The sequence below is a fragment of the Struthio camelus genome, chromosome 5, assembly GCF_040807025.1.
Source record: "Struthio camelus isolate bStrCam1 chromosome 5, bStrCam1.hap1, whole genome shotgun sequence".
In the NCBI taxonomy this organism is placed as follows: Eukaryota; Metazoa; Chordata; class Aves; order Struthioniformes; family Struthionidae; genus Struthio; species Struthio camelus.
The window spans coordinates 24724058-24747573 of record NC_090946.1 but is presented as its reverse complement, the minus strand read 5'-3'; the positions used below and the strand labels follow the sequence as shown (position 1 = coordinate 24747573).

Genomic DNA, 23516 nt, shown 5'->3' with positions numbered 1-23516 from the left:
GTCCTGGCCTACATCTCAGGCTCGTTGCCAGGTCCTTGTTTCTCCCTGTTTCCCTCTTCTGCTTGTGCTTTCGGCTGCTAACGTGAAGGGTTGGGGAGTTTGAGGCCTACTAGCGTACTGTAATTATTATGGTATTTTATCTTAGAAAATGTATTCACTTCATGTAGCGGAATTTGGAGGATAGGAAGGATCAGGAAGGACAGAGCATAGAGGAAACTTAAGGCTGCATAAGAGTACATTAATACTATATCCCTTTTCAGTTAATATGAAATTCCTGTTATTGAGTGGAAACTCGATGTTTTCCATTAGTGTTATTGAAACTAGTGAAACTATGGTTACTGAGTTTGCACTGAGTGCGGGAGGGGCAAAAAGCAACACAGCGTTTCTGATTCTATTCTGAAAGCTTTTTGTTGCTTTCAAAACCAGCTTAACGTTTAGTAGGTTATAAGAAATATTTACCTGAATTAATTAAAATGAAATCTAGCTTTCAAACTGGCAAGACTTAAAAGACCTGCATATTAAACAATTAGATTTAAAACAGACTTCTTAATCTGAAACATGCAGTAAATACTCAGGTTGCATACAGTCAGAATTTCATAAGCAAAACAGGTACTGGCACCAAAGTTGCATCACTATTGGTCTCCCATGTTACAATAATGTATTGTTTTTTTTGTTGTTGTCTGGGTCTTTCAAGAGGCAGTAGAGTTAGTAGTCTGTGACTTTACAGCATGATGTCAGCCATAAAGGATTATGACATCATTAAACTGGGGACATAACTGAATAAGAGACTTTTAAGTTTAACTAATATTTTCTCATGGTATTAAAGCTGTATAAATTTAGAATGAATTTTAAACTCTTTAAATGCAAAAAACTCCAAGTTCTAAAGAAATGTATAAAGCTGTGAAAGTTATGCCAGGAAGACTGGTGAATTTATGCGCTAAGAGACGCAACACAGGAAAAAGCAGTAGCAAAATGGTACCAGAAGGCTTATGTTTGAATAGATCATTCCTACCTTCAGCTTTCATTGCCTTGCATGCAGCCTTTGGAACAAAAGTGCTTTTGGCTGAGAAACATTTTCCATCTTATTAATTTATTGTTATACTTCATAGAAATGTAATTCTATCAACATAAATGAGTTTGTCAGCACAACTTATTTTTTCTTATATGAAAATGGTTAAAAAGCACCTTTGTAGTGCTAACACTACTACTCCATTTACATTTAACTTGTAAGTGATACAAAATTTTGTAAGTAAATGGAGATATGTATATATATAATATGTATATACACATATCTGTATGCATGCATATGAATAAAAACATTATGTGCCCTAAAAGGTCTAACACAGTTATCCATATATGCGGAATGGCTACACTGAGGATTCATAGGTCATCTCTTGAAGGTGGGAAGGGTCTTTGCCGTTGCCACATATAGGCCGATGTCGAAAGAAAGAGTTCATGAAGGATAACAGAAGCCCTGATGTAAGAACTCGATGAGACTAAGTGGGAGCACACTGGCGTAATATCTCAGTATAGTGGCAAAAGGAACAGACTGCCATAGCCTGGGATTGCAAAGGACAGAAAGTGTTGCCTGAAGTGTGTTAGAACTGACTTTTCAGAGAGTTGTTAGTGTTCTGTACAGTAACTGAGTAATTAGTTGAAGGCTAGAGTGAACCTAGTATGTTTCACAACTTTTAAGTGGAGACCTGATTCGGAATGATTGACTTTGGTAAAAGTGTGTAGAATGCAGGATCCCAGAGTGAATGGGGAGCTGCGTTATTAATCTTTCATTTTAAGAAGTAAGCAAAGGTAAAGCTTTTTATGTTGCAAGTTCTAGCTCTTGAGAGTAAGCTTTTAATCATTTAGCCCTGAATTCTTTTTTCATACTTCAGAAATAAGCTACTGTTGCAGAATGGTTAAATTTATGGAAGAGCAAAATTCTTGCTTGTTGTGAGGAAGCCTGAAAACTTGAAAAGACATAAAAGGAATTTTAACTCAGTCTTAATATATCAAACAATTCCTTGGCTCCTTGCAATAGCAACTTGTCAATATGTTTTTGTCTGGTTAACAATATGTAGAAAATGCCTTTGATTTTTGTAAAATGACATATAATTTCTCAACAATTATTTTGTTTCTATTGATTAAAGTTTTTCTACCTTGCCTAGAATCATTAAATAGCAAGCCATCTGCTAAAAACAATTGGCAACATTTCTGACAATTAACACTTTAAAAAAAAAAAAAAGCTTAGTCTAAATTTATGTTTTGAGATGAAGAAAGCAAAAGCTTCTGATAGTCTTACAAAAGCTTGCATTACCTGGAAAAATAACGGTATTTTCTTCATCGCATGGGAAAAGAAATGACCACAGCAAAAAAAGCACACAGATAACAGATGATATGTTGTAATAGTTTCATTACAAACTCTGTCCCACATGGCCATATGTTTACCAATTTTTATCAGTTGTACAGGAATTGATGGGTAGTCAACCATTCAGCTCAAAGTGCTGTTTATATGGCTGCCAGCAATGAAACAGATTGTAGAATTTACTAGCTATGTAGATGTAAGTGTAGGTTATGGAACAAGCCTCATCTCCCCCCCCCCCCCAGCTTTGTTAATATAATAAGGTGGTAAATATAGAATTGGCATGATCATGGATGATGATTTTTTGATTACACTTTCTCACTGCTTTCTTTCCTGCAAGTAGCTCTTAGGCTGTGAGTGGTTATGCTGAATTTGAGAATATGCTTACGTGAATAAGAACTGTCAGTATGTTTGCGCTATTTGGACAAAAAAATGGAATGTTATCCTGTGCAAGTTGAGACGAAGAGCTTGTGCTTTGACCCTAGCTTTTGTATCTGGTTCTGCCAGGTAAGAATGCTGTGTAACTTCCTTAAAATTTTTTTTTTTAAATCTGCCTTGGGGGAAGAAGGTACAGGGAAGAAGTATTATTCAGTACTCTGTGTCTGCACAGATTCAGTGGAAGGTATTTCTGGAGTCTTTTGCATCTTTAGCAATGAGACTGTGGTTTTAACTGTTCAGTTTAGACAAACTTTAAACAGTAAAGCCATTTACATAGGTACTGTGTATTTTTACCCTTTCTTCCCCTGAAAAGATAGGGCATCCTTATGTGAAAGTGAGAAAAAGCAAATCCTGGTGGGGGTCCTTTTTAAAAGAAAGCAGAATCTGAGGACAATACTTTGTATTGATGGAGATTAAGTTCTTTTTTGGATTATATTATTTTCATGTAACAGAGGGTCTCTTGACTGAATTCTCGGTCAGTGTGAATGTACCTGAATTTCTTCTAAATTCTTTTCACTGCTGGGGTCGCTTAAATTGCTATCATTGCTACGCTGCAGTAATTCATACATTAACACTATTGTGGGGCTTGGAGGTGGGAGGGATGGTCTGTGCTGAAATATATAAAAAGCAGTAATTCATTTCTTCTGTCCCCTTGTCTGCTGTCTAAGAATTCTTTCCTGGGTTCCCAGGGTTTGAGTTATGGTCAGGAGGGGTGGTACTTGCCTCATGTCTATGGAGTTATTTTTCTCATCACTATGTAAGCAACTGGATGTGAAGTATAAAGAGGGGGATGAGAAGAAAGAATCAAAGTATCCTCAAATACAAAAGATAATGTAAATATTGAAGGATTATGTTAAACGCTATCGTGGATGGATCACAAGGCAATGGCAAATACTTGACCCTGTATCTTCTGCCTATTTTTAAAGTTATGCTTAGGAATCTAGCTAGCCAGGCTGTTCTTGCATGTCAGTATGTAGCCACATAATTTCTTAGATGTTTTTACAATGAACATGGTGCAGAGAAAGAAAGAGTTTTAGCCACCATGACAAATTGTGACAGTGTAAGGTATGCTAGAAGAAATACCAAGCAGGATGTAGCAGCTTAGCTTTGCTACATTAAGCTAATGAAAAGAGCATACTTTTACTTTTTAAAAATCATTTTTGATGTTTATCTTCTACTCTCTATTTAGTGTTCATGCTCCAGATTTATTAGGAGTGCCTTGTAATTTGCCTTTCTGCTGTTTAATCAGAACAGATGTTATTTTCTACTAACTCTCAGACACCTGGAACTGGCAAAATTCCCCGGACTCACTCAGTAATCATCCAACAAGCAGGGTTTGTTCAAGCAATTTACCTACAAGAGCCAATTCAACACAAGATGGAAGAGAAAAATATCCTTTTCTTTGAGTTAAAAAAAAAAAAAAAACCTCAAGAGAAATGCTGCTCATTTCGTCAGAGTGAGTAGCTGTGTCTTTGGGGAAGAAAAAAACGAAACAAACACTCATGCCCATGAATCTTTTCCTAACTGAGAGAAAATTTTGTCAAGACTCAAGTTTAAACATGCTGAACCACAGGTTTTTGTTGCTCCTGAGGAAGGAAGACAGACAAAAGCTTCTCACCTCTAGGATATTTCTTCTTAGTTAACTGTATACCTGTATAAATACAGAGCTTGAGTCATTGCTGGTTTACACCAGACAGCAATGAAAGCAGTAAGAAGGGAATTAGCCCCTTTGAGGTAAGCTGACAATGACATTCGACAATTTTGGCATAGTTTTAATAATGTTGGCACAACCAGTCATTTTATGCGGGCACGTCTGGAACTTGCAGTGTGCTCAAGCAATACGAGTAACAGTGGAGTAGAAAAGGTGAAGAATCTTACATGTTTACATTTCACATCTCTAATCAGGCTTTACAGGGGAAGTTCTACACTGTCCTTAAGTGGGTAATAGTATCAATGAATCAACTATTTACCTTTAGGAAAATTGAGACCTGAACATTGTGTTTTGACCATGCAGCTTATCTCAGCGTTATGCTGGTTGTCAATTTTTGGGATATCTCATGTCTGATGTTTTTGTTACAATTGGTCTTAGTGGCTTCAAAACCAAAATATAAACTGAATGGGTAAATTAGAGATACAAACAAAGTTGCTTCAAAGTCAGTATTTCTTTCACTTTTTTTGCCTCAGTTGTCTCTTAGGGCTTGTATGCACAATGAAGATTATAACCCAGAGTTTGAATGAAAATTTAAATGAGAGCTTAAAGCACTGCAAGGGCGCCCAGTGACAGGATGTGCTTACGTCCCAGTGAAGGTCATGATGACTTCTGTTTTTTGATGTTTCATCAAACTTGCCTAGTATCTTTGTAATTGATTTCTAGGAGTGCTCTTTTTACCTTTATATTCACCATACTCTTTAAACCTTATGGACCCATATCATAATAAGTTAGTGATTTCAACAAGTGGACTTTTAGAACCTGTGGACACAGGAGATTAGGAAAAAGTAAGTTCAGTCATGGGATATCTCCTACAAATGCGTAGGAGTTCCCATACTGCCAATCTCTTTGAAAAAAATAATTAAATGAAGAGATTTTTGAAAAAGGCTAAATGGCTGCTAAAAAGGTATCTAAAACCATGTAATGAGCCAAATTTTGATAAGCACTTGAAGTCTCAAATAGCATCAGTAGGAATGAAAATTCATTTTCCCCAGTAACTTTGTCCACTTTATATAAAAGACTCCAGAAATAACAGCTAAATCTTGCAAGTGATGGCAGAATTCCGCTGCAGTGCTGAAAGCTCCTCTTGAAGAATCTCATCAAAGGGACCTGGAATAAAGTGTGGGAGCTAAGGCAGTGATCTTGTTTTTGTAGTCTTGAAAAAGTCTTTCAGCAGAGATTGTGCTCAAGTGAATTTTCTTTCTTCAGTATCCTTTGTTTTATACACTTGTAATAACTATCTGCAGATTTGTGAGTTTTCTTCCTTCCAAGATAGCTAAGTCCCTGTTTGGTTCATACTTTCCATGTATAGAACCTGTCTATACATGCAGCCTGTTCTATAGATGGAAATTTACCAGGCTGCACGTGGGTACTTGCAGAGTCTGGGGAGCATTGGTCAGTGGAAAGGGGTGTGCTTTTGCCAGGTATTGGGCTTAAATATTTTAAATTTGGGCATGTTAGAACCTCTATTGTCCCTATGGATTGATTTCCTTCAAACTGCAGGGCTTTATTCTCTGTGTTGTTATGCTGTCTTTAGGCTGTGTGACACCTATTTGCAGGAGAACCTGACTCGGATTTGAGAATCAGGCTACAGATCTTTAGTGTCTTTAGTTGGAGTATGTGCACGCGTACAATTTGGAAGGAAGGAAGTTTTCAGAGTGGTAGGTAGGAGATGGAAAACAAAGAGAATATCTGTTTCTCTGTGTGTATGTGCATATATGTATATGAGCTATGTAAAAATGTATACGTATATTTAGTTGTGAGAACTTCAGAAGACCTAGTATGGAAAAAAAAATCCTTGTGTATGTTGTTCAGTGGTCTGGAGAGTATTTTGCAAAGGATTTGTTTTGCTGTAGGGATTTCTGGATGTATCACTTTGGGAGGAAGAACAGCTTGTGACAGTTTGCAAAGCCTCGTATTGTGGTCCTAAATGGACATGATAGGTAAAAGTTTTCATGTTTGAACTCACAAAGTGTCATCTCTTTCAGCATATGAGGTGTTTCTTGCTGTTTAGGATGTATTCTACGCACCCGTAATATATCAGCATTTTTCAGCTGAAGACAGCATTCTAGCTTACCTACTCTGGCCAGATGATTTTTACATAATCATTTACCACTCTATGGGAACCTACAAGTGGGAACAAATATTCAATAATATTCTTAGCTTTGTTGCGCCCTATTGGCAGTAAAGAATCTTAATCAGATTTGCTGGTGGCCAAGCTGCAATTAAGAGAGCTTTGTGTACCAGTCCCAGGCACCTATAAAACTATTCTTGAATTAAGACCAGCTTTCAAGGGCAAAAAAGTATTCTCAGTGTAGTCTGCGCTGTCTTCACGCTCCACGTTAAGGAGCAAATGCAGGCCTTTGGAAGAGTCTGGAGGTGAATTATAAGATGTATCTGAATTGGCAGTTCTTAGTTTCCAGCAAGTTATTCCAGGTTTCAGATTGAATCTTTACAGCGTTTAGAGCAGAATCGTTATTACTAATAGAGTGATCAGTTATGGGAAAGATGCGTGTCTGGTGAAAGCCTGCTACTTTGAAGATACTTTTGAATAGCTGGAATCTGGATTAATTCTCGTGATTAATGGGCCTTCCTCTTTTTGATATTCCCTGGTGGTTTTTCCACCAGCAAATGGGGATAATTTTTCCTTCCGTTCTGGCACAGGTGACACATTTGGCTTGCTGAGCTGATTTATATTCCTAAACAAAAGCTTCAGTGTTTACTCTCCTAGAGGGAGGCTTGTCAAATCCAATCAATCATTATATTTACGTGGCAAATTGTTTTTGGGATAGACTGTAATCAGCCTGTGTGTAGTCTAAACAAAATGTTTGTATAAAAAGCACAGAAACTTGACAGTTTGGGCCTTTTGCAATGAACAGAGCTGCTGGAAGAACATTGGTAGCAGGAATATAAGCATTATTAAATTTTTGATAAGAGCTTTTTGACTCTGATAATGGAAATTCTTTCCCTATTTTTATTAGCAATCATCTTTGTCACAGGCAAATTTATCTCCTCTTGCTTAGGGTCAAATCCTGCTAACTGCTCAAGTAAAATACCAGTTGACCTCATGACAATTTTGTATGTAGGCACTAAGAATGGCCATTGGGACTGAGGCCCTACCATTGTTCTTTGCTGTCACCAGGTTGGATGAAGGATGGCATTGCTTTTCTTGCTTTGCATTGCACAACAGGTACTGCCTTACACTTTTAAAGTAGTAAATAAGGAATAACGATTTGCCAGAAAGGTGCTGTGTTTCTTTTTGAGAGCAGCCTTATGATACAGAGGTAGTTTATTCCAGCTTTTGGGGTTTGTATGGTATTTAAAGTAAGTTAAGCAAGCCTTTTCAGGTTAGCATGTCCTACTCGGGAAGAAATTTGTAGTGTCTGACATAGCAAGGAAACCAATGACTCTGCTACTTTGTTAGCTGAGATTTTGGCAATGCAATACAAACTTTTGTAGAGTTGTAAACTCTCTTGACAATTACTAAAACTTCTTTAAAAAAAAAAAAAATCAATTTGCTGACTCCAGCATTGTTGCTTTGTAAAGCATAAACTTTATACAATTTCTTGTAATTCAATTTAGCTCTATAACAAAGGCTTTATATTTTGTTAAGAGTATGCCCTCAAATGAAGTCTGAAAAATGACAGTAAAGGTAATTAAGCTGTTAAGAATTCTAGTAGTACTATTCTTGAGCAAGAATTCCTGTTGTTTAGGGTAAGCTAATGTTTATTACAGTAAAACCTACTTTAGTTCATGCTTTAATAAGAATTGCCTAGCAACTTACTGTCTGAAGGCAATTATTTTTCTTTTGAAATTTGACTTTCTTTGCATGTAGATCACCAAAACAAAAAATCTCTTATATTTTGGACTGGAGGAACAATATAGGGAATTACTGTGGGTACCTGTTTTATAAATTGTATATAAAATATAATTGTATATTAAATATAAATAATGTTTTATAAATTACTTAAGGCTTTACACATAACACTGTAAGGAGCTGTATTTTAAAAAGTGTGAAGGTTAGCATTAAGTTGATCTAGTAACAACAGATTTTAGAGGTGTGAATTGAAATCCTTATGTGTGAATACATACTCACTGAAACTAGTGTTTGCCCGTTTTTCAAGGAATGTCTGATCTTAGTGTATGTTATTGATTAGTTTTCCAACACACAAGCTCTGCTTAATTATTAATACTGCTCTCTGCAGAAATCACCAATTTCCTAATGTATGCTTAAAAGCAAACACTCTTTCTTTCTGCAGCCACCTCCCAAATCCTAAAACTCTGACTTTTATGCCTTTACCTGACTGCGAGAACAGAACAGCAAGTATAACTTACGGATGAGCTGGGTTGCCATTTACTCTGTTAATATCTTAATTCCATTGAGCATGTGCCGACGGCCTCAGTTCCTTGATTACTTTCCTGCTAATGGAGTCGTTCAAGCTATTGACTCTTCAGCTGACTTTATTGTGCGCCTTAAGGTACAAACAGTCAGGGATTTCAGCTCTTCGCTCTGCAGGTTTACACCAGTAGTGCTTCCGTACAGTTCAGAATAAGTATTCCAATCCAAAGTTGCCTAGCCCCAAGTTCCACTGAGTTTTAGGTGCTCGGGAAGTTTAATAAACAGGCTTTCGTCAGAGAGAAATTCCATTAATGGAAATTCTCATTTTGTACATCCATTTCTCCCTCCACGCATAGTGTTTTCCATAATGACAGTCTAGAATATAAGCGTCAAACATTTGCATGTTTGTTTTTTCTGATATGGTAAATGTGTGCTTCATTAGATTAACCTCCATCATGTGCAATTCCCTATGAAAAATAAAAAGGTAATAAATGTACCGTTGGAGCAGCACTTACCACACCATTGTAGTAAAAGGCAGTGTGGCTTAGAATGAGAGCCCTCTGTAGCGGTAACCTGAGTACTCAGGTCAACACATGTTTTAAGCAGAATCTAGTTAATCTATTCGCTAGGTAGAGTTTTGCTGTCATAACAGAGAGACAGGTAGAGTTGAGATATAGGGGGAAAAACCATTCTCTGTGCTCTGGTCTTCTCTGCAACCATGCCAAAAACACTTAAGTGTTTATCTCCTTTCATAGTCTCTCTGAGTTCTCCCTGTATGAAGCAAAACCTCACACCTTTTATAGAGCAATCCTAAATACTGAGAGCTTTAAAGCAACTCTTTTTTTTAAAAGAATTTTTCATTTATAAAATATACTACCAGTTTTCATGTGCTGTCTTCTCAGATCTTATGCCAAACAGTAGGAGGATCTGGTACTCTTTATACTTGAACTGGTTTGTGATGTTGGGCTTTGCTCTCTCTTGATCTCCTTTTCAGAAAGAGTGTTCTCAATAAAGAACACCTTGTAGTTGGTGGATATCAGTAGGTGTCACAAATAGCTTTTCTCAATTTGAAGGAGTGTGATCTGGCAGTTTCAGGAAAAATGACTAAGCCCTCTCTTCAACATCCACTTCTCTCTCCTTTAGATCTTTAAACGTCCAAACACTGGAGGGTAAACTTTCTGTGCTGTGACTTCTGGGATGCTGGTTTAGGAACATTACTGTCTTTTGGGTGTTGGGTTTTTTGTTTGTTTGTTTGTTTATCAGTACCCACCTTATCTTTATATTTTCTTACCTCAAGTTACTTCCTTTTATTGGAGCTGGAAGTTCTAGCTTTCCAGACAAAACATTTTCATATTTGCATTGCGTAGTACTTTACTATTCCTGTAATCCTAGGGATTTAGGACACTTGATCAGTAAAGTGGTAATCAGTGAGTGAGACTAGTATAATCTACTCCACTAGGCATTTTAAAAGAAATTAATCAAACTTTGACCCTGCTATTTTTTTCCAGAGCACTCTGTAGCCTGTTCCTTGAGTAGTTTTTGGGAGGCTGTGCTTGGAACATTATTTCTTTTGAATTTTTATTAATATAGAGAAGCTTGTTTTTTGGCTCCCTCCCCCCCCCCCCCCCCAATATATTCCAGATTATTATGAAAATGTAATGTTTCCCTTCTTGCAAGTTTTCCTTCCTCAGTCATGTAAGAATAAAAAAAGTAATATTGATACAAAACATAGTTAAAATTTCTTACGTCAGTGGACTTGATGAGTTCAGCTTATCCCTTTGTGCCAGTAAAGAAAGATGAAGAAGGCAAATTTTTGTCATTCACTCTGTGAAAAATGTATTTATTCCCTCACAAAAAAAAAGTCCAAGATAAACTTTGAAAAACACTTTTATGAAATAGCCATCTTGAGAGAGAATTCCAGAGTGATATTTATACATATTTATTTCTTTATGCAGCCAAGAAGAAGGAAAGAAGAAAATCCACATCCAAACGTGTTTGTACAACAAAATGAAGGAAACAAAACATACTGGGAGCTTTCTTCTTTCCTAGTACATTTTCTGAATACTCTTCCTAGTACAGTTTCTGAATAAAGTTTGATGGTTTTACTTTGAGATCTTCTAAAATTTTGCCTGAGTTTCTTAAATAGGTCACAACTTGGGGGCGGGGGGAAGGGCAAATCCACCAACATAGCCAAGAATCTTTCCCCTCCTACCTTTGACTTGAGGATGGCCAGGATATATTTTTAAAAGGTACACTCAACTTGCACTTGACTTCTTAGTTGACTTTATTTTGGCTAAATGAATGACGGAAGTTCAGCTTGTTGTTTGTAGCTTGGGACAGTTTATATACAGTAGTTTTCTGGGCATGATGTGCATTTAAAGCCTCACATTTTCATTTTATTGGTTGCCAAAGTCTGATCTGTCATGATTTACAGTTTTAGACATGTGTTGAGTAAGATTACCAATAGGAAAGCAAAGTATTTCTCTCCATTTCAATATTTTATGGTGCTGTCCAGTAGGAGGGAAGAGGAAGGTTAGGAAGTTCAGGTTTTGGAGGGAGGGCTCTTTTGTTTCTTCTGTTTCTCTTGCTTTTCTTGGAGAGAGTGAGTCTTTTAGTCTCTCCTCCTACGAGACTGATATTTACCTTAGTGCAAAGCTGTACTCATAAATCGCTGAATAAGATTCTAGTGACAATTAAATGTACGTGGATACAAGTCTACTGAGTGTAAAGTTACCCTAAATGATTGTATTTTGCCTGAAAGGGTAGTGGATATGAAAGATAATGGGAATTACAAAATGTCTGTTCTTGTTTTCAAAAGCAAACCTAAGAGCTTAAATTTTAAAGAAAGTATACCATGCAATCATGTCAATATAGTTTTGGTTAGCAGTTCGGATGACTTTGAGCCTCGCTAACATTTAGCTTTTTGATTCAACTAGAGTAACTGATTATCTTGCATGATAACTCTAACATTGCTGGTTTTAAATCAGTGCTTTAGAGGCGTCTCCGTTCTGCGGAGTGGAAAGGAATAGAACAGTGCCAGAAGCAGTTACTTTTAAAATGGGCCTTCAGAGCTCTAGATCAAGCTCAGCTTTTTTTTGTTCTTACTCGGAGATGTTTTGATTCCACGACAGAGAAGAAAGGGAAAAGGGTATGCATTTAATCACTTTTCCTTAAACCCTAAATAGCACTCTCAGGTTTTCACTTCCATTCCCCCTAAATGAGCATTGGGGAGAGCGGGAGAGGGAATCAGCTGACTAAAGGTTATGTCAGGACCCCCTGTAAAGGAACAGACTCATCTCAACCCAACATATACATCTAAATTTCTCTATAAAAGCACTTGTCTCTCCATTAGCTCTAAAATGAGCTTAAGTGACTCACCCACACACAAATGTCTGTTCTGTAAAAGCTTACAGTTAAATGAGATGAATCCTGCTTTAAAGGTCTGTCAGTCTAAATCTTTTGAAATCAGTAGAGCTAATTACATGAGCAAGGCTGGCCAGGTTTGAGCTGTTGTGCTTTTAGCAAGCAAATGAAGTTTGTTTGGTTTTTTTTTTCCTCCTCTCTTTTTTTTTTTCCCCCCCCTCTCTGCATGATCTAACGAACGTTTTGTGCTGTGCATCCTGAGCTGTTAGCTTCTCTTATGAGGTGTTCTAGCTTTTCTAAGCTGGCTAGAACAGCTGTATGTAAGCAAGAGCTGTAGTGTTGATACTTACAGTCCCAAGATGTTTTTATCAGTGTTTTAACATTGTTATGGCCATCTATTGTAGACATGAAATTATGAGAGAGAACAAGTGTCCTTTTTGCAAGATAGTCTACTCTTGAAGTCCTATTTTGTTATGTTTTGAGAAGACTTGTGCATTTCTTTTTTTTTCTTTCCCTGACCCCAAAATAAAATAGGTTCTTTCTAATTTCTAAATTACTAACTTCATTGATTTTTTTCCCTCTTATTTTTCAAAAGCTATCAAATTTATCACCTAGAGGTGCGTATGAAGAACATGAGCCCCTGGGATATGCAGAGAAAATCATAAAAATATATGGAAATTCCTGGAGAAAATTCCTTTTGATTGTCAAGCGCCTGCCCTGGCTTGAAGTTGTAGCTCTTCTGCAAAGAGTATATATAAATGCATTGATATAATGACTCTGTGTTTTAGTTACATCTATAATAATCCACTGTTTTGCTGGTAATTAATTGTCTTCACTGCAATGGCCTTTGGACTTGGACACTAAGGCTGATTAAATAAACCCCTCTTAAGCATTAGACTTGCAATGTGTTGTGCACTGCTGTAATAATGGTGCAGATTCTAGACCAGAAAAAAAATATGTAAGATGAGGCTGGTAAGCAAACAAAATGTTTCCATGCAGATTGATATTAATTTAATATATTATAAGAACTACGGTAGACGGTTTCTGTTGCCATTTGGGAATGATGAGCAACAACCCATTATGAGTGAGGAAAAAAGCAATTTATAGTAATGCTTCAATTCTAGCCTTTCCTTCAGGCTGCTGGTTCCATTGGGTATTGGAATATTAAATTGGGTTCATTTATTTTGTGCAGATTTCAGTGCAGCAGCACAGAAATGTTGCACGGTGCGTGTGCCACCAATTTCATTACTTGCCTTTTTTGTTTTTGTTTTGAATCCTGAAGCAGTTTGAGTGCAATTTGGCATGTGGTTTATGTATAATTAGGTGTGTACTGCTTCATGGTGGATGTTGTGCTTTGAAACCTAAAGAGCTTTCACGTGAGTAGAAACAGTTTGACAGCTCCCAACTTAATGCAAGGGGAGAGACAGAAAGCAGCCCAATGGTACGTTATCAGAAGTATTATGATAGTGTTATGATCAGCTCAGTATTGTTCTGTTACAAACTTCTGTGAGGATACAGCTTAGCTTAAAAAAGCAGAAAGAAAAGAATAAAGGATTAGTCACAGACAGGAGAAATTTGTTGTGTTTTGTTCTTTAACTTTAGAAGCTGTGCATAAAACATGTGGAAGTGACTGTGTTAGGAAGTCTTTTAGCTGTGGTACAGCATGGATAGAGGCAGTGTCCTGCTCTACTGCCACAATGTGTGCTTCTAGTTATTACTGCTTAGAGCTAGCGTGCTTCCTTTACCATGCTAATGGTTTCTGCTGGTAAAGGGTGGGTGTATAAAGTTACCATACTGTCTCTTGCCTTATCCAGTGGGAAAAGTGAAAATACGAAGCACAATAATCTGGGTCCTTGACTTCCATGGGAAGCAAATTTTAGCTGTTATGGGCACCCTCAACGCAATTTGAGTGGCTGCCATCATTTATTTATATACTGATGGGAGAAATAGGAAGTCAGGGACTCTGAAAACAACTTAGTTGGACCGAGTCTCTAGAGATCCTGGTCTGGTGCCTTTCACAAATGCAAAATGACTTATTTCTTTTTAAAAAATGAAAGCAGGAAAAAAAAAGAACGGAAGGATAAAAGGAAAGCATTTAACTACTGCTGTTTAGGAGGAATTTGTAATGTAAAGATTATGAGATGTGGGGATTTTTAAAGGCTTTATCTTAATCCCAGAATGGGACAAAAAGCTTGGAGTATGAACTGTTTCAGTGGAGGCTTGGCTGTATTAGATAACTGACCTCTCCTTATGTGGTTTCCTTTCAGTATTTTATGTATTATGTCTTTGCCCTTGGGGATCACAAGGACAGCTGCTCTTCAAGCCAATACCATATGCTAGCATTTTATATTGTTTTTAAGGAAAGAAAAAACACAAAAAAGCATGAATTATAAACAGTCGATATGCTGTAATTAACATATTTTAAAATTCTTTAAATAGCCTGCAGCTCTCTTGAGATCAAATGAAAAATAAATTTTAGTCTACATAGTTAAAAATACTTTATGCTGGTTTTAAATCAGTCTACCTTCTTAATTATCTGGATTTTATATTACAGGCATTTAAGTTGTGGTAAATTGGGGCCTTAACTGGATCAGGCCTTACTGTGCTAGGCATTCATAAATCATACAATAAATAAGTACTTACTCCCAAAGAATTTAGACTGTGCCTGCAGCGTGTAGTGCAGTGTTGATCAGGATAGCTGGGCTGGTTGTGCTAGCTCTGATAGGAGGAGAAGAGTGGGTCTGTTGTGTTGCTGAGTGTCTGGACTAACCAGACCTACTCCTCGGTAAGCGGAGCTCCAACATTACCCTGCACTATGTCAGCACACCAGCCTGTTCAGAGCTAGTTTGGACTTTTGTGTCTTGGATTATAAATAGTCCTTTAAAATCAGTGCAATCCAAGAAGGGTAGTTCTGGTGGTTATGATGCTAGCCTGCAATTTTTAGAAGGCCTGGATTTCATGAAATTCCATACATCTTTAATCCCTGAATGAAACAATCTAATGAGATGGACTGGGTAATGAAAAGATGAATACACATAGGCCTGTGGTTTAGAAGAGCGTAACATTACACGCAGTTCATTGCAAGTTGGTTGTCACAGCTTGTTACCTGCTTTGGCAATGTTAGATTACAGGTGTGCACAGGTTTTGATGTGCCTATGACAGGAAAGAGTCTGAAGGTCATGCAAGTCTCACCTCAGTGTCTTTTTCATAAATATTTATACTTTTTTATTAATTTCCCTGAAGATCTCTTTTAAAATTTTTGTGTCAGATTAATTTTATTCAGTATATCTGTTTAATTTCAGAACAGCTCCCTATGTAATTGGGAAGATACGGGGGGAAAAATAAAGTAAAACACACACAGAGAAGAATGATTCTTGTACCATGTGCATGCTTCCAGTTAGGTGGACGCATGCTTCGAGGCATTTGGGCCAGTTAAAGCTTGTGGTTCTATCCATTTAACTGTGGTTGTATACAAACAATTGTTGCTTTTTATACACAAGACACTAACTAGGGATGGTTAAACTATGAGGGAAACGAAACACAATATGTTAGCTCATAAAGGAGTCTTATCTTTTCATAGGATTCATATAAAATTTAATAATATCTAATTTATGGACATCATAAAATGAATTAATTCAAACTAAATTTAAGATTCTTCTGTGAGATTATTATATTTGGCCACAGCACAGCTGATTGACCGCAAGTTGCCAAAACTTCGATCTAGAAGTTTTGTGAACATGCAGTCTTTGACATCATTTTTTCTGTGGGACTTCTTCGGTACAGAACTAGTGCAATTTGTGGTGTTAAAACCTTTTGACAGCATGAAATACATCAACAGGAAAAAAAAGTATATGATGATGTTTACTGGTGTGAAATTAAGGCTGTCCAAGAAATTCATAACTACCTTCACAGAAAACAAATAGTCTGCCTGTTTTTTAGGAACAGTTGGATTATATGTAACATCATGGCTTCATTTGTGGTTCTCATGCTTCAGCAAAGCTATGCCACCTCAGTCACGTTACACTGTCTATATGGCGTCTTTGAATAATTAATTGGGAAAAAAATAAGGGAGTTGTACAATGGCGCTTCCGTTTGGGGTTCCCTAAATTTTAGTCTCTACTTTTGAAATTTATTACTGTACAGCCAGCTTCATCTCAGAATCTCCTTACAAAATCTCCTAGGAATTCATCACCTCCTAAAATTAGTATTTTCGTATAACCTTTCTTTAAAGGCAATAGAATGAAATTCTCTTAAACTTAAATGTTTAGGAAATAATTTATGTTACAACTGGGAAAAGTCTGTTTTTGAATATATGTGTCCGAACAGTTAGAAGAGTCACTCAAGCTGATGGAAAGAATAATTTGGCATGAGCTGTAGAATCTATTTCTTTAATTTTGGCAGGAAGTGATGTGCCAAATTCTGGAGGAGAACTAGGAAAGGAAAAATAAATTAGGCAAAAATAAAATCATATATATAAATATTTTAAAAAGTGCAGAATTTTCCACCTATAACTGTACAGCACTTATTTGGAAAGCCAAGGGCCGTCAAAAATTGTTGTATAATATATACATATTTTATATAATATGTAATTTGAAGCTTCAGTGCTACTTTATTTTTATTTTATAAAAATGTGAAAATGATATAAAGAGATGATGTTAGAAATTTCCCTTCCTCTGAGTTTCTTTCCTTTATTAATATCAACACTGTAGTAAAATACACTTTTTGAAATTTTCATTTTGCAGTGGGCTCGTACTGGATGACTGAGGAGCGAGGAGGACTGAGGGAAAGAACTGATTTTGCTTTTCTTTTCTTTTTTGTTTTTAATCTATTTCTCTTTGTGGTTCTCTTGAGCTACAAGGTTGTTGCAGCATCTTGGTCACAGAATGTTTAATTATTGACCTGTTTTACCGAATGTTTAAAAACAAAATGAAACAAGTTCTTTAACTGTTCCTGGTTAGGATTCACTTCATTGCTATTAAGTGCCAGAATAAACACTACATATAAGCCATTGGTATTGCAAATCTTTCTGTAATGAAAGTGGAAAATGTAGCCATCCTATGTTCAACTCTCTTGCCCTTTGCAGCCCAGAGTGACTGGTATATGAATGAGGGCTAGACTCTGGGTTGACCATTGCTCGATAGAAGCTTGAGATGGCGCTTGTATCCTGGGAGTAAGTGCTCCCTCCACACAGCTTTTTGGTAACAGCGGGAGGGTGGGAAAATGGGCCCTGCAATATGACGGTCTCTCTTCTTGCACAGCTCCTGGAGTAGAGAGTATATCCAGGCTATGCTTCTTGTTTGGGGTTTCAGGTGGTCGTGATTCAAACCAACCATAATCCCGCTCTCTTACTAACTTGTAATGGATTTTCATTTAACCAAGGGTTAAACATCCTGAAAATGAAGAGTGTCTGAAAACGAATCGAATTAAAGACTGAACAACCAGTCTTCTGCTTGGGCATATGAAGCTACCTTCATATTACAGGAAGAAAAATATTTCCATAGCAACCTATTAAAAGCACATAATGCTTTTACCATGAGGTGTTTTTTTTATTACATCCTTACAGGTATCAAAAACCTCTGCTGTAACTGAATTATAAAGAGTATCAAGTGATAACACAACATTAGTTTGTGCAATTAGGAGTTTATACTTTAAATTTACTTTCTTACAAATAATTATAAAGTTATTAATTACTTTAACTCTAGTTTCTAAAACATTACTTTTTAAAATAGCTCTATATTTTTTTTAATGTTATCTAGGATTTCTTTTGAACTCTGATATGCCAGAATCGTCAGACTTGTGGAGCAGAAAATGCTAAACAGAATAATCTGATAAATGATAGAACAGAAGGATCTATTAAGTGTCACTTAGATCTGTTGAAACAGCTGGATAAACTGTTCTGTGATCTCTCACGGTGGGAATATGCTTTAGCATTTATTTTCATGAAGATGAACATGGTATCAGAGTGATGATGCCTCTACTGCCCATGCGGTAGAGTCCGTCAGGGTAACTGAAAGGACCTGAATATTTGGGTTTTACTTCAACTTCGCTTTACTTCAAGATACTGTGGGAGTATGTTCTTGTTCAAGGCTGCCTTGTTCAGTCTTTTTTTATGGTGTTCCAAAGTATTTGTTACACCAGCCATTATGGGTGGGCAAGCAGTAGTAATAAGATCCTGGACCATTCTAGTCATATAGAATGCTTTGCTATGTTCCCAGATTAAGTAAAGCTGAGTAACAAAATTATATTCTGCTACATAAGCAGACTAACAAAATCATGAGCAGCTTCTTGTTCATGACAGTGTTGGTCAGGCTTCCTGCTGCAAGATGAGGAATTGCTGTATCTTGCATGGTGGGTCATCAGTTTCATGCTGCTTGTGCTCAACCTCTTTTTACTAATTTTTGTATGCAGATTACATTATTATTAACATCCAGTTGTCTATATTTAAATCTCTGTGTTGTGGAAGAATCCAAGAAAATTCTTTTGTATACTGTTTTTTAACATCTTTCCTGAGAAATTCTGTGCCTGCTACGGATTTTCTCTTGCCTTTCACAGTACCACCCAACCCGTTGTTTACTGTCTCACACCTGTTTATAGTATCCCAGTCACAGTATCAATGCTCTGACTGGCTTTGCATCTCTTCATATTGATATGAGGGAATAATAAAGAGAGACGAGGCAGTATGTAACTTACTCTGTGAAGATAAATGGAGCCCCTATACACAAAATGGTGTTATTTTGGCTTTGGCTCAAAGAATTCCTGTTTCCTTGAGCATTCAGCTTATTTTGCAGTAATGACCAAAATATGTGACACTTGCCCCAGCTTCTGCAGTCGGCTCCTCTGTTGCGATCTAACCCTTTTATCATTGCAAAGCCCAACAATCTTGTATAAGTTCTTGAGCAGATAGTGGTCTCAGAAAAGATTTGATAGAAATGTGGCCTCATTTTACATGTGATGCGGTAACTCTGATTAACCAAGAATAAAGGGTGTGAAAAGGCAGGGAATGCTACTATAATCCGATCGTTACTTTGTTGTGGTTATTTGGAGGACTTACAGGTTGAGTTCAAAGTGATATAACTTATTTATCATTTGATATCACTGTTTATTGAATAAAAGATGTTAAGGGAAGTTGGGTGTGAATTGGGTTTAACTGAGTGGGAGTGTGACCATTTTGCGGCAAGTAATCTTACTCAATATAAATTAGTTTTGTTTTTGTCCTTCTCTGTAGATTCATAGGCTGATATATTTTAAGATCATACAGAAAATGCATACTTGTCCTTGGTAAATTCAACTGTAATGTCACACCACTGGTATCAGTCAAACGACACCACATTAAATTGGTGTCTCTAGCTTAGGAAAGTCACGGTGGTTGTTGAGGCTGCTTATGTATCAACAGTATTTTCTCACCTACACCCTTGACTAGTGTTTGTATACTGATACGACTGACAAGCCAAGATGCAAGCCTTATTTGCACTTAAGACATGATTTGCAGATTCTTGCTAAGTAGGTTATACAAAAATTTATTTGCTAACTGCAGGAACTGGATAATATGTATTTTCCTTGCCTGAACCTTGATGGCAGTCAGACTCGAGGCTGGGAGAGAGCTGTCTATATATGTCTGGCTCTTTTTGTGGCCCATTTGTGAACCTCCAGCTTAAATCAGCTGCTGTTAGCTCTTTTGGGATTGGAGTCCAGGGATGTCTTTGAAGAGCTGTCAGTTTAGCTGGCAGGTGTTTATGCTGCAGTGACATTATCTCTATGCAGTGCTGCATTTTAAAATAGCTGTGTCACGAGTAAGCCCTCAGGCTAACAATTCTGCGAGTAAATTCAAATAGCTTGTTGTTAAAGGCAGCACTATAGGAAAGAAAAGCACAGCTTCTGGAAATCAACTATTAGCTTATTTAATGGCTAACATGTCCCAGTTTGATGTCTGCTTGGATTTAGAGTCCATCCATGCTTTGGTGATCATCTTGCACTTATTTATAAGGCTTCTTCCACAGGGATCCTTGATCTCAGTAGAGCCTGATATCCTGCTACTTCCATTCACATTTTGGGGGTTCTGAGAAATGTGTTTTCTCGTTGACCGTAGGAAGAGTTTGACTCCTGTCTTTCTGAGGTAAAAATTTCTTTTTTTTTAACTGACTCTTGTGTCATAGTTATTTACTATCTTGATGAATCTTATTTCTCTTCCATTTTAGCATTGGGGTAGTTTGCTGGTTGTCTACGTGATATACTTGGAATGTGTCTGTGAGGCTGAAATCACAGCATGTGGCATGTTTAAACTGAAAATGCAGACGGAGCCCTATTCTTCTTGGAAGAGGATTTTATTCATAGTGTTTTGAGCATATTAGTTTTTCAAGTCAATACTTTCCTGCTAGCTTTCAAGCTAGTGAAGTTATGTTTAAACATTGTAATAAACAATGTTTTGGCAGTGTATACATAATGCTAGTAAATAGATTTGCTTTGTAGATTAACCAGCTAAACTTCATACCATGGAGAAATACGTTTGGTATGACTTGGTGTGAATGGAAACCATATTTCATGGCTTTGTTGCAATTCTGTGAAGAGCTTTAAAGATCCAAAAGCAGAATCGTAACGGTTGATTCAAGTGGTGACAGAAAGTTTGTGTTTGGGTCAGTCTGTGTTCTGCTGTAGACATTCAAAGTTCTGGCTCTCTCTCTGCCTGAGTTGTCCACATGTAAAATGTTTTCCTGTTTTCATTAGGGGATGTTAAGCCCTTAACAGTCCCTTAATGGGAATTTCTGGTATGCTTTTACCACGGTTAACTGCTAGCTCTTCTTTCAGCTTTGTATTTTCACTTTTTCATTCAGATCCACATGTCTTCTGACTGATCAGAACTCTATTATATGTGGTCCAGGTGGAAAAGAATAGTAATGATGTGGGAGTGTAAAGACTGAACCCGAGATAGATTTAGCTGCATGTTACAGGTGAATCTCTGTAGTCATTAAGAGCTGTGCTATGGCTGGTAATGAAGCACAAGAATGGTAATCAATTTGTAATTATAAAAGTATTGGTTGTGAACATTGAAAAGTATCTTTTATTTAAGATCTCTCAAAAGAGCCATCATGAATGTGCTAATACATTTTGTAAGAGTGAATGTGTTCCTGGAACACATTGTAGGCCCTATAGAAGCACGCCAGGCAGTTTTGCATGCGTAACAGTTATTTGAATGCAGTAGATGTGAAACATAAAGGCAAACTACTGCAAAGTAATTTCTCTATTCCGACTAGCACTCTGTGTTTAGTTAATATCTCCCTCCTCTATAGATGTGTAAATCTGTGTAGATCATCAGTAGCACTTGGAAATATTGCTAAAACTAACCATATTTTTTTTATATTTTAAAAATGCTTCTATGGGGGGGGTGGATGGTTTCTTGTTCAGCCCATTGTAGATGTGCATGATTTTTCAGATATGTTTTTTTTTCCACAGAACCTGCTTGCAAAATTGTGCTTCAGAACTCTTATATCAAGCAAACCTTTCAAGTGTGAATCAATTACATAGTTTCATAAAAAGTATAACTAGTCCTCTTCTAGTAAAAGTAGCTTTTAAATCAGAACATATGTATCAGAGGACAGCGTTATGGATTTGAATATTTCAATATCAAAATCATTTGACTTGATTATAGTATCTCACCACACTTTGAAAATTTTAATCAAAGCTCTTCCCTATATTCTTGTCTGTGTAAGCTGAGAGAGGCAGTGTCCAGTTCCAGCTTGCTGTAGATTAGACAGTGCCTTGAACAAGTGACAGATGGAGAATTTAGGAGACATCTAGCTTTAGCTTTTGAAGTGCAGTCACATGTGGTGATGTTTGATTCCCTCATTTCTTTACTCAGTGGTGATCAGCCAGGTTTTCTGTGGGAGAATATAATCTCTGTTTACAAATCTTGTGGGGCAGCATGTATCTCTATAGTAAAGAAGGAATACAGGCTATCAGATCGTATTGTGAAGAGGATTTTTAGCCTTTATTCTTTGATGCCTTTTGCTTAGCTGCACATCTCCTGAGTCATTCAAACCAATGAAAGCTGAGAATACCATGGCTTGCTTTGGTTCCTAGAGCTTTTTAAATCAGCTTACTTGTGGTGCTTCTATGGTTCAAGGTAAGTGGCCAGTTATCTAAGCTTTGATAGCAAATACAGCTTTGAAAAGTATTTAGTTAAATTTCATAAACCCTGTATTTCAGTCAACAGAGTGAATAATAACAACCTATGATATTAAAAAAATATATGTATTTTTTTGTCTATGAATTTAGTAGTGTCAGATTCCTCTTTGTTCTTGGTGTGCCAGCATGAAGCTGAACTCCTCTGCATCTCTGTGTCTTTTTGGAACCTGCTCCTACACAATAACCATCATTTGTCTCTTGTGTCCTAATTCCCTTCTGACTCTTAAGAACAACAGGAACATTTGCAGAGAGTAAATCTTTTCAGTGTATTGACAAAGCTTCTTCTGTATTATGTTAACTGAACCAGACAATGCATCTGAAATCCTTTTTAAAATAGGGTTTACGTAACGGTATCCCAATTCCGAGCTAAGCCTTGCAGGCTGATCTGGACAACAGTGAGCACTGACCACTTGTATTTTGCCCCGTTCTGAAATATGTGACCTAACAGACTAAGTCTGGGATTTTTCAGTTTGCTTTTACCAGTTTCGTTCTACCCTGCTTTGCAATCATTTTCATGTGGCAATGTTAGCTGAGAAAAAGGGGGAAAAGCTCAGTTTTATCTTTGTAGTCATTTCCAATGTAAATGGTGAGGAGGGGGAGGCTAGAGGAATATGTTGTTGACTGCTGGAGCTGATTTAATTCTTGTACTGTTTTGAGAAGTTATATGTGCATAGAGCTGACAGGAATATGGTATGCTCATTTATATTTTTACTTGAAATTATTCTCTCTGAAATCAAGTTGACTGCTAACAGAGCAGCTGTGGCTCAGTGTGAGTAAGGGTGGAGGAATCTTACTTATCCATGAACAGAGAGTTCATTTGGGTCCAACTAAAAAGGCAAATATATGATTAACCCACCTTAGACAACTGGAAAGACACATGGGTGAAGCAGAAGGGCAGTATTTATGTGTTTGCTTGTGTATGCCCTATAATTTTTTTCCTACTCCTAAAAAATCTGTCTAAAAAGAAATAATGTGGGAAATATAACAGTTAAATCTTGTAACATTGGCAGCTCAAAAAGATGAGCATAAGGATGTGGTCAATATCATACAGAGACAGCCAGAGTTGTAAGTAGAGCGCTAAGGCCTAGAATGGTCCTTTCATAGTAAGAAAAGGCTGCCTCTGTGCTCTTCAG

General features: G+C 37.0%; 1 protein-coding gene across 10 annotated transcripts in view; it reads left to right on the top strand.

Annotated features, from left to right (window-relative positions):
- Window positions 1-23516, top strand: part of GALNT18 (polypeptide N-acetylgalactosaminyltransferase 18) — a 276796-nt gene that overhangs the window by 58464 nt on the left and 194816 nt on the right. The window contains exon 1 of one of the 10 annotated variants that reach the window (XM_068945124.1): window positions 22141-22321. The exons of the other annotated variants lie outside the window; for them this stretch is intronic. Within the exon in view, the coding sequence (XP_068801225.1) occupies window positions 22312-22321 (10 nt within the window). The 5' untranslated portion in view covers window positions 22141-22311. Of the gene's footprint in view, window positions 1-22140; window positions 22322-23516 lie in introns of those variants that run through there. 10 annotated transcript variants of the gene reach the window in all.